At 41.8% G+C, this 12,216-nt stretch overlaps 2 protein-coding genes across 9 annotated transcripts in view; one reads left to right on the forward strand and one right to left on the reverse strand.

The window, feature by feature from the left end:
* The window catches only part of LOC124432151 (mediator of RNA polymerase II transcription subunit 20), a 62,502-nt gene that overhangs the window by 21,488 nt on the left and 28,798 nt on the right, over nt 1-12,216 (reverse strand). The window lies entirely within an intron of this gene.
* The window catches only part of LOC124432150 (facilitated trehalose transporter Tret1-2 homolog), a 51,874-nt gene that overhangs the window by 12,021 nt on the left and 27,637 nt on the right, over nt 1-12,216 (forward strand). The window contains exon 1 of one of the 7 annotated variants that reach the window (XM_046980781.1): nt 7,345-7,371. The exons of the other annotated variants lie outside the window; for them this stretch is intronic. Coding sequence (XP_046836737.1) covers nt 7,360-7,371 — 12 coding nt within the window. The 5' untranslated portion in view covers nt 7,345-7,359. Of the gene's footprint in view, nt 1-7,344; nt 7,372-12,216 lie in introns of those variants that run through there. 7 annotated transcript variants of the gene reach the window in all.

The raw sequence follows: 12,216 nt of genomic DNA on the forward strand, positions 1-12,216 counted from the left end.
TTTTCTGATCTAATTAAATGTAAACAATGCGCAGATTACCGAGGGGAGATTGTTCCTTGTCATACTTCGGAAAGTCGAGAAGGAGCAGAGAAAACAATTTAGATGCCACAATGCCGAGAGATATTTCATTTCTGCGAAAGACCAAAGGTTGTAAGAACTCTATTATCGCGTAGGTTGAAGAGTAATTAATAATTTCTTATGGAAAGGGATAGCCTCCTCGTTGTTTCATTCAAAACGATTTACACAACGGGATTATTAAATAAAATCGTTAAATAATCAACTTTCAATGATCCTATTATGTCGCGGACTATTATCTTTTTTATTTTTTTGTTTTTTCTGTCGACGTACATCATTCTACGTAATATTTCCATGGACGATAGTTAAGAATGAAATGCGTAGGGGCGATTTAAGCCTCCTGCGCTTTTAAATTGTTTTCAAAAACGTGTTTACGAAGCGAACGACGTTATTATGGGTTTTAATATATTCGTTCTCCAACAATTCCTCTATCGTTTCTTCCAATCTCTCTTCGAGTCTACTCGAGAAGAAGTCGTGGAGAGGTTATATATTTCTTGCATAGCGTATAAAGTGCGGATCTATTGTAGGGAGAAGCGCGAGAGCACAGGGTCGTTATCATCTCCGGGTAAGAGTAGAAAGCCCGGCAAATAAGAGCCTTTTGTAAAGTCTACGGAGGTCCTCCTGGCCTATGCGACGTTAGTCGCACTCACCCCTTTGCCACTTCCTCGACCCTTGGCTCTCTTACTTCTCTCGGCATGTCGCTCGGTGTGTGCGTTATATAGACTACGAAATAACGAGGTCTTCCTTCGTGAAAAGAAAAGAGAATAAGAGGGACGACGTTATTTACGAAACAATTTCTCTTCGTCTCGAGCTATAGACTAAATTGATTCGACTTTAACAATTTATCCATCTTAGATAATAAACGACGAGTGATACATCTCAACTTTCGTCCCTTCGCACGATGCTCGTAATCGTAGATCGACAATAACGACTTTTTTTTCCCTCTATGAAACTTTTGGAGAAGCGATCGGAGGTCAGAGATTAGGTCGTTATGCCTTGAAAGGCAGTTCTGGGGGATCTTTTGTCAGGTGACAGGAGGTCATAGCCACGTGTGTTCGGGTCAGCATTTCCGTCGTCGTACCCAAGTCGTACCGAAGTCGTATTATGTGAAAACCGGGTCGCCATCGTTTTCAGAACGACACCCTCCCCCCGTCAGTACCTCTTGTAGAAATTTCATTTCGTTATCGCGAAAGCTAGACGACGCGCGTCTACGTGCATACGTGCTAAACTTATACTAGACGAAAGTCTATATTTCTTTGTTCAAAGACAAAGAGGTACTCTGGCTGATCCAGACGCGCATTATCGTCCATTTTTCGTTTTCTCGATCTCGTTCGCATATCGAGGGATTTCGTTGTACAGTTCCGCTCAGTAAAACGGTGGATACGATTCGGCCGAGCCGAATAACCTGCCGATTGAATTTGGCCGTTGTTATTTATTTAGGGTGCTCTCTTTCTCTCTCTCGATTCTCGAGCAATTTCAATCTTCTTTCTCGCGAGAGAACGTACGAGGGATAGAGAAAAGAAGCCGAAAGGTGGTAAGGGTACGATTTCGACGAGATACGAGCAGAGAATGATCGATTTTAATTTCCGCCCGGTTGAAGAAATAAATTGAACCCGACTCGCACGTGTGTGCGAACGAACGAACGAACGTACGTACGTACGTACGTACAAGGCTCTATTATATATACGTGTATCACATAGATGGTCCTATCATCGCATAAATAGCAGAGTACCTCGATAACAAAGAACTTTGAGGAAAAAAAAAAAAGGAAAGATAAAAGTTTGAACTTTTGAGAAAGCCCATCTTGAAATTTTTCTCGGAAATCATTTGTTACGTCGATCTTTTTTCTTCTTCTTCGCTTCGTTCGCAAACATCTCGTTTTAAAAATAACGCGAGCTTTCGAGGAACCGAGGAAAATATATAAGATTATAAGAAATGGAAAGGAGTAGCTAAATAATATTGCTAGAGGATAGAAACAAAACGCACTTTTTATTAAAAAGAGAACGTTAGGACCTGACCGAATTAATTATTGGTTTTAACTTTATCTATTTTCGTTTTTCTGTTTTTCGTCCTTTCGTTTTCCGGGGGAAAGTTTCTTCCAGTCAACCGCGTCGTAGTTGCGCTTAACCTAAAAAAAACTGTATTACAAAGGAAGTGTTCTCCCTTCTCTATCCCTCGCCTTCTATCTCTATCTTTCATCTCGCTCCTCTTTTCTCCACTACCGCTCTCCCTTCTTTTACTTAAAATCTCTAGCCATTTCACCGGCGTCTATCCGACGTGTACTTTGAACGAGAGAGGCGTCGACTTTCTCTGCTTTCTATGCTGCTCAAAAATTCTCTCTCTCTCTCTCTCTCTCTCTCTCTCTCTCTCTCTCTCTCTCTCTCTACTGCACTCTACGCAGTAGGATTAAAATTACCGTTTGCTTTTACGATCCTGCGACATTACCGTCTCGTGGCCCGTCGTAAAGCTCGACGTCATGCTTTCTGCAGGAAGGAGGAGCTACAGTTCGTAATCGCGCTTCTGATCACGCGACCTAAATATTATATTACAAGCGCGTACACCTCGACGCAACACCCTTTTTCCTGCTCACGAGCCAATGGTGTAACGCGAAGCGTCCGCCGACATAACCTTCCCCTTTAACTTTATCTATCATTCGAGAGAGCGATCTTTTCGTCGATCGTGCCTCGTGCGCTATCTTTTTCGACGTTGAATATTATCTCGTAAAATTTTAAGAGGATAGAGTATAGAAAAGAAAGTTCGGGCCGAGCGATGGAATAAAAGCCACCCGTTTAATCTCTCGCAAGCTTCTACGGCAGACCCTAATTAATTGGTAAGGATATTTGTGTCGGGTAAGTGTCGGAAAGAAGAAAAGAGGACGAAGTAAAGGAAGGTGGACGATAACAAGAGTTCTGCATGAAGAGAATTAATTATTCGTCGCTCTAAACGCCGAGGGAGTCCTTTAATTCGTGTTTAAGTTGGAAAGAGTTTGGTGCGCTGCGCTTGTTTCGTCCTATTGTTTACTACCTCGGATATTGTTTTTCCTTCGACATCTACTATCGTTCATTGACACGACAATTCATTTATTCCAAAATCGAAATTAACTTGGAAAGTTAGAAACGGTTATTATTTCTTTCGATAATTTCCTAAGGATATTTACGAGTTGTATGTAAAGAGTTATACTGGGATTCGTCCCAGCAATTACGGAATTCCACGCAGGATACTTACTTCGCGATCGTCGATAAATGAAAAAAATCGAGGGACGATTAACCGGCCTTGGCTTCGAAATTCTTTCTTCGTTCCCTCGCTTTAATTCATTTGACCGTGATTTCTCGATATTTTCCATCGACGAAAATACGCCCGTCGACGCGATACTTCTCAATCTATTTCGCCCACAGGCTAAAATATTTTTACCTGTCGCTTCGAGCGCTCCTGCGCTCTCAAATATTTAGATCGGCGCTTCTCTCAAGTCCGAGACGAATAAATCGTCGAAGCTTTATTCGCCCCTCGCGCGTTTCTACACGTCGTTTCATTTTGGCTCGACTTCCTACTCTCTGTCTACGTGCGTGGTTTAACCATCGAACGCATAAACGAGACAAATGCTGTCTCGTCAACGGACAAAGGAGGAAAATAAGGAAAGAAGTCCACCCGCCGTGGGAATAATATCGACGAGAGAGAGAGAGATGCTTGCTCGATAAGGGCAGACCAAGGGTAGACCTCTCTCTCTCTCTCTCTCTCTCTCTCTCTCTCTCTCTCTCTCTCTCTCTCTCTCTCTCTCTCTTAGGTATCTCAAATGCGCCAAAGAGGATGACAGAGTGTGGTTATGCGTAGTATATGGAGAACGTTCGCATTAAATACTTTAGCAGCGGAGACTGTAGGAAGAATTACAAAGGGAAACGGTAAATCACTCGTGAAAATGGGTAGCTCATTAATAAGGTGCTGCTACCAGGGTGAGGAAGCGGTACCAGCTACTGTGTACCAGAACGCTCGAAACTGGCAGAGTACCAAGTCACGAACAATACACCCTAGAATTCCGACACGTTCTCCGTTCTAGCCGATCGAAGGTACCTCACCTAGTTCGTCGTAAAAAAAAGGAAAAGAAAAAAAAAAAAAGAAAAACAAAGAAAGAAAAAAGAAAGATTTCACATTGCAGGGGAAACTATTTCTTCGCGAATCTACCTACGTATCTCCGACGATGTTCATAGTATCGATTGCGATTAAGAAATTCACCGGAATAACATTTACGAGCAAAAAATGTACGATAAAGTTAAATCCTTAAATAAAATTAAATAAAAAGTAGGAGCTTCGGGATAGAAGAAAATTTGGCAAAATCGAAATTGGCTCGGCTCGGTAGGTGGTTACTAAGAGACTGGCCTCGGTGGGGAATTTAAGAAGATTTCATTGGGATTCGTAGACACGGCACCCCGTTCCTTTGCGACGTTCGTATTTGTCACGAGGCGCGTTCGTATCCACCTTTACATCTACGCGTGATATATTGAAATTTCCGACCCGAAACTAGATTCTTCGATGTTGCATCTACATTTAACAATTTAAGATGTCAGGAAGGAACACGCGCGGCCATCTTCATTTCGAGCCACATCGAATCTAAAATCGGAGTTTAATATTACGTTATAATTAATCCGAAAGAAATTATCGATCAATTTATACAAGTGGATACTTAAAGAACGGACCTTAGAGTTTTTGATAGTCCATTGGAATTCTTGTCCATGGCCTGAAATATGGGCACGTGGAATCGGCAGAGCAACCTTCTCCAAGAATCCATAATGATGATAAATTTGAAAGGAGAAACCACCGAGGAAGTGGGTGATCGAGGAAAGTTGGAAAGAAAAACAGGCACGCGTACTCTCTTCTCCTGCCTCTGGAAAGTTTCGTCTTTCGAAATATCGAGACAACCTTCTCTTTTTTCTCTTTTCCTCTGTTTTCCTAAACTCCCCCGGTGCCATCCAAAACGACAGATTTAGCGGCCGTATGTAGCAAGCAAGATATCTTTGATATTTATTTAACTGACAAGGAGGCTAATAAATTCAGCGGGGGAAATGCTGCGAGCTTATTTCGAACCCCCTTTAGATAAGGGCGCATAATTTAAGTCGAGAAAAGAAGGTAGGGACGAGAGAGAGAGAGAGAGAGAGAGTAGAATAGGCGTACATTACATATTTCGAACGAGATACGTGCTTTTTTGCCTCGAGAAAGACGATCTGGACTGGACTGGACCGTTTTGAAAGAGATTCTTGGGATCTTCCTTAAGACGCATCTCCGACCAATTTTCATACGTTCTTCCGTCCCACCCTATTGTTAGCTACGATTCGCCAGAGAACACTTATTATCATTATTAATTTCGCCCCACGAAAAAGACCTTGTCCTTTGGCAAAGAGAAATAATCAAGTAAGAAAGGACATTGTTTTTTTCGAATGTTCTCCTCACGATCGCGTAAAAATCAAGTTTGCTGCAAAAACTTGATCATCTGGAGTGGAAGAAGAGAAAGAGAGACGGAAACACTTCGGGGTGGTCCGGCAAACGATCGGACAGGCGCCGCGTCAATGGGGCCAAGACAAAACGCAACGAGAATTCCTTAATGCTGCTTGGGACGCAAAACCCAATGAGAGAGATCGCGTAAATCCTCTCCCGTCGAGTCTCGTCAAGTGTTCGGGGTCTCTGGCAAAAACATTTTTTTCCCTTACCACCATCGAAACTTTTCGTCTTTCGATATTTTACGACCGATCGACGTTTTTATTTCCAACATTCAAACTCTTCGAACGCACGTGCGATGGAGAAAGAGGGACGACGAAAGTTATCAACGTCTTCTCTCTCTCGTTTCAAGGACCTTTTTCGAAATTCACGAGGGCTCCTCCTCGAAGTAATGCTTCTTGGCGCAAATAACTCGGGCACGAGCTTGACACGGTAATAGTTAAGCGTGAGAAATAGACGCCCTCGGCCGCGCTGTGTATTCTCTCTCTAGAGTGTCGATTACACGAAAGTGGTTCTCATTTCTTCCTCGATCCTCGAAAAGCTTTGAACCTTTGAAAACTTTCTAACAATCTCTTTTCTATCTTTTATAAATAACCTATCTTCTCTTCCTCTTTTTTTTTCTTTTTCCTTTTCTTTAGCGGAAACCGAATAAATTTCAAGTTTAGGTTCGACGAGAATACGTTCGTCGCGGCGCTATCGAACGAATATTTTTCCTTGCGATATATTTAAATTTAGAAGGCCGAGCGTAGCGTATCCTACGTAGGACAAAGCGGCATCGAACGAACGAACGAACGAACGAATCCGTGGGTGCTACTGAAATAACGTGCAACTTACTTTAATAATAAATCAATCGTCGATTCGCGTGGACGCGGATACGTGCTGACGTTATTTAAAAGGAGAATGAGAAAGAGAAGATGTTGGAAACGAATCGATCTACCTGAATATTTATTAACTCGCGTTTATTAATGCAATACGGTCGATGATAATTTGCATTCGATACGTAGAGCCGTGACACGAGACATCTCTAAAAAGGTAAAAGCAAAATCAGAAGAAAGTCGCAGGGAGAGCCGCTGGCTTAATTACTGGCATTTAACGTAATAGCTCTTGCTATCGTTGCCGAATGAACCTCCTTTTCCCGTATTACTCGCTGCTCTAACGGCAATTATTGTGTAGCCAACAATAGGGCCGAGCTGGAACATCTAAAACCGGATGAAGGCTTACTACGCACCGGTCGACCATGTTTCAGCGAAATTCGATTTCGTTTCTCTCGTTCTCTCCGTTTCGAATCCGTCTCCTATCGTTTCTACGATGTTTCCTCGAGGCTACAAACATCCAAACTTGTTTCTCGATAACGAACACGTTTTCGTCAATTCTCCTACTCCCTATTTCTACCCTTCAAAATAATTATATAAATGAAACTCACTTTAGGACACTTTTCATCCGTCACCTATTTAAATGGTCACACTTTATCACTCGATCCTTTTATCGAGAGGAAATCGACCCTTAAACTCGTGGCCGTGGTCTAATACGAAGTGGTCGTGTTACGATAAACTCTAGTGTAGGAAGAAGAATAAAAGAGAGAGAGAGAGAGAGAGAGAGAGAGGGAAAAAGAAAAAGAAGGGAGCGGGATCTGAGGCTCGCCGCAAGGCCGATTACGAGCGACCTCCCAAGTGTTCCCGAATAATATGGGATGAAAAAGAAGGGTAAAAGGGGAGGGGGGGGGGAGACTCGATCCTCGTCAAAGTCACGCACGGGCCTTAAACCGAGGTTAATGGAAACGTTAGCGTCGACACGAAGAGGATGTCTTCTTGGGTAAGGGAGCTCGTAGCGTGAAAAAAAAAAAACAAAAAAAAAACAAAACGAAACAAAAAAAAAGAAAAAGACAAGAAAGAAATTCGTTATCCAAATTACTCGCTCGAAAATCGGTTGCTCTCCCTTTGCAAACCTACTTAAAAAATTCGTTTTTTCATTTCATTCAATCTTACCGAACAATCCGACGTAAAAATATAGAAATTTTACTTCCTTAAAAAAGAAATAAAAAAAAGAAAGAAAGAAAAGCGAGGGAAGGTAAACGTGTTATCATAAAAAAAAAAAAAAAAAAAAAACAACGTGACCCTGAATGGATTCATAAGTGAAAATTCATTTGCATACGTGCATATATTTATTGCCGTCTTACATGATTAATTAATTACATCGTCGCGTGCTTATAAATCGAACGAAGCAATTACTTTTATTAGCTCGAATTTCTTAATAATCAAGAGAATTGATATAAAGGAATTTTATTGAAAATTTTAATCGACAATATTAATCGATCGAACTAACATGTGAATTTTCAACGAACGATACTTATGTATATCATTCCCAGACACACTCCTCGAATCTCCTCGGCATAGCGTCCGTGTTTCGTGTACGTTATTTTATGCTTGAGATTATATATGCTAATTAAAAGATAAAAAGTAAAGACAAAAGGAAAAAGAAAAGGAGACCGTTGCTTCTGGAGGCTGGATAATCTCATCGTTACAAAAAGTAATAATAAAGCACAGAAGTAGATAATCCTGTATGCCAGTCCTTGATCTTATAGAATTTTTTAAATATACCCTAAGCGTGCGCCGACTCGGCGCATAGAAAAAAGGAGAACATTCCGCAAACGTTTTATTATTATTTTCTTTTTCTCTTTTCTATTCCTTTCCCTTGGGAGAGCGATCGACGCTTAGGAAAATGCTTGGCCATCAAAGACGAATGGAGTAGAAAATAGAAAAGGGGCCTTTTCTCGAGGATCGCGCATTTCGGAAAATTTGGAATTCGCCCTTTAGATCTTCCAACGAGAAAACGGAAGTTCATTCGACTTTGATCACCTTGAGAGGAAAGTTTATTTCTGGATGGCAAGACAATGGTGTAGGCCACTTCCTATCAGTACCGGATTTAATTAAAACTTTAACGATAGCTTAGAGGGATAGAAAAAGATGGAAAAAGATGGAAAAAGATGGAAATTTTGGATAAAGGGATCGTCGACTAATCAATCGACATCTTGATAATCGAGATAGAAAAAGTGTGTCAGATTCGACGACTAGTTAACGAAACGGAGCCATGGACCGACGTAAAGAAAGGAAGAGAAAAGTAGGTGGACTCGGTCACAACGACGATAATGAGGGAAGAGCGAACGGAAGAGCCCGAGAGTGCTTCCGGTTCCATACGAAAAACGTTCGGCTTTTGTATTTTTGCGTTTAGAGTAGAACGAGATCGTACCGTCCTTTTCTCTCTCTTACTCGCGCGCGCGCGGACGGAAAACGACCAAATGTGTTTGCTTAACGAGCATAAAATTGATCGTCGATTGATCGTGAAAAATATCGAGCGAATCGAATTTATTATCGCGGCTCTCCTACCTTTTTCTTTCTTTTATTTTTTCAACGTTCTAAGGTCGACGATCTCTAACGCGTCAAGAGATGTACTTTTAAGCGCAAAGAAAAGCAAAACAGGGCCGGAAAGGAGGTGGGAAGAGAGAGAGAGAGAGAGAGAGAGAGAGAGCAAACGAGGAGAGTGCGCGAGGTCAAGGGCTCCTACGAATGTTTAACTGCGGCTCTTAAACAGGCAGTAAAGTAACGTAATGCGCGTCTGTCGGGCGAAAGTTGATCGATGATTCCTTGGGACAAAGGGCTATATCGATTTTATTGCCTAGGAATATATCGGCGAGTCCTCGTTTCGTTCACAAATGTTCTCGATGCAAGCCGCCGGACTTTATGTCGCTGCCCTTAGGTAGCACCTTTCTGCGAAGGAAAGAGAGAGGTACTCGGTCAGAGCACGTTCCCTTTCATTTTTAAATGCGACTTTTAACAGACGATCGAAAATCAAGTCGGACGAAATAGAGATACGAAATGTAAAAATTTGCATGGCATTGCTCGAAGTACGTCGTGTCTCGATCAAAAAAAAAAAAAACGAATTTACGATGATACGGAAGAAAAGTACTAACAATTTCCGTGAAGCTTTAGCGAAAGGCGGCACCACCACCTGCCTCTCCTCGATGGCACTGACACACACACACGCGCGCGCGCGCGCGCACACACACACACATATATATATACGGATCCGAGAGAGGCGTGCAAATTCATAATAAATCGTACGACTTCATCGTCCAGGTTGCTTCTCGGACATCAGCATACGTTTCTAAGTTATGCCCGTTGAGCGAACTAACACGCCTTTCCATTCCTTTGACGCGGTAGACCTTTCAAGCCGAGTAACTTTTCGCGGTTTGCGATCGTTCGTCTACTCGGCAGCGCTTAACGTTTAACGAATCAAAGGTAATATACATACCTTTCCCTAGTAAAGTGTTCCTTTACTTTCGGAAATAAACGAAAACGATTTTGTCGACGAAATTCGTAACGTGTCTCTCGTTTCTCTAAGAGTAGTCGACCTCTTCCCGATATACATACGTTAAGGACGTATGATTTAAAAGCGAGTCGTTTTTCAAGTTAGCTGAGAAAGAAGAAGAAGAAGAAGAGAGAAAGAGAGCACTTAATATTCAACCGGCATCCGTTCTATGGAGGCATATTGTATAAACGTCACGTGCGTGTGGAGAACGTTTACACGCGGAAAGTATACGAAAGTGAGAAAAAGGGTCTTTTCTCCGGTCCTCCCTTTTTCAGAACCGCTTCTTCCTTTTTTCCACAGTCGTTTGTAAAATTGTCAACGTTAACGATCGTATACGAGATTACGCTTCGGCCGATGCTCGAATAGAGAAAAGTAAAAATAGAAAAAAAAAAAAAAAAAAAAAAAAAAAACAAACAAAAAAAGAAACCAACTTTACGTCGTAATTATCTCTCGTGAATAAGTGGACAACTACTATCCTCTAACTTTCGAAGAATTCTTAGAATCCGGATAGATAGAACGAATTTAATAACGCGATCCTTTCGAAGGACGCGTTTCGTCGAATCGAATAAAAGTACGCACATTAAGCTACCGCATGTTCGTGTTGGTAAATGCGTAGGAGTAGTCAAGCTTTCGTAGTCGCTATAAGACTCTTGTCACGCTTCTTTCGAGACAGAAAATCAAATCAAACATCGTCGAGGGACGACGTTATTCGAGGCGCTGAAAGGCGTTCCAGGAGGTAGAGAAGTAGTAGGCTCTTCAGGTTCTTCAAACGCGTATAAGGAATCGTCAAGATGTTATTACTACAAATATTGTCTCTAGAATCCAAAGTCTAGAATCCCTCCCCATTCATCCTAGAAGAAGCACAACGTTTTTCATATTTTCCTTCTTCAAATAGGTTACTCTCTAACCTCGTAGCTATTCCGTTCTATCGAGCATTCCTTCCAAATTAAGGATGCCTCTTTATGTTTCGTTTTTAACCAAACAGAATCTATCGTTATTCCTTATCCTTTTTTTTTCCTTTTCTCCTTACGACATAAGTCGATAAGCATTTTTCTCTATGCTCTCTTATCTATTAATTATATCTTTATTTTTCTTTTTTTTCTTTCCTAACCCTAACGAGACTTTTGCAACGACCGATTTTCGATCGGACGAACGTACGGAAATAGTTGAAAGGAAAGTTTAAAAGTTTTCTTTTTTAAATCGTAGGTAGGTAGGGTAGGTAATCACCGCTCGCGCTCGTTACCGGAGCAAATCGGCTCGCTCTTCCCGTCAAATCGAGCAGAGTATTCCTACCCCGAGGGATTGCTCTTTTTCGAAACTTCTTCGACAGAGTCCCGGAAAACCGATAACCTACGACCGATCTCGAAAATGAGGTAAAGAGGTAAAAAGACGCGAGAGTAGTTTCTTTCGGCGGCGGCGGCGGCGGCTGGGAATGGGCTAGGTAGGATGAGAGAGAGGAAAGAAAAAACGTAATAAAAGAAATAGAGAGTTAAGTCGGATGACGTTTAACCGCTGTACTAGCTATTTCATATATAAGCTGCGATAAAAAGCTTTGCGCTTATTCGAACGAATCCGTACTCGTTACTCTTCTTATTTATTCAGAAACAGCTAAGCGGCATTGCGATTAAAAATTCATTTCCGAACGACGAGTACGTACGAATCAAAGTATTGCTATTCTACGAAACGAACCATCCCGTCTCTAACGATAAGGGATCGTTATCGTTGGTAAAAAGGAAAAAAGAGGAAGAAAAAGAACTGAAAAAGAAGAGAGACAAAAGAGAAAAGGTCTCGCTTATGGGAATTCGCGAGCACGTGTTTTTCAGATGTCGTAGGGAAAAAATAACGTAAACGTGCCTACAAACACGTTGTAGTAAGGATTCTCGTTGTAGTAAGCTTCTCTCATTTCGTCCCATTGATAAAAAGAGAGATATTCGCGACAAAGCGATAAAACGGAGTTAGCAAAGAATTTAACGAGCGGAGAGAGGAAGGAAAGTCGAACGGCCAAGGGAGGATATTGGCGTCCTTCGAGATCCTTGAAAATGTCTCCGCGTCGGAAATCGTGCGTCTGTTTCGTTGTAAGACATTTAATGCCAGACGCACGGTGCGCATAAGTAAATGGGCACAGGTGCGCATACATATCAGTATAGGAGACAGTGTAATTCTCTCGTTTTGTCATTCGATCGGCGTGCAAAGAGTTAACGGCCGTTAATGGAATTCCATTTAGCAGTTTTCTCACGGCGTAATCGTCTAGATCGATCCCGAGCCGGATCAATGGAGATTTCAAGATTTATG

The sequence above is a fragment of the Vespa crabro genome, chromosome 24, assembly GCF_910589235.1.
Source record: "Vespa crabro chromosome 24, iyVesCrab1.2, whole genome shotgun sequence".
Classification (NCBI taxonomy): domain Eukaryota; kingdom Metazoa; phylum Arthropoda; class Insecta; order Hymenoptera; family Vespidae; genus Vespa; species Vespa crabro.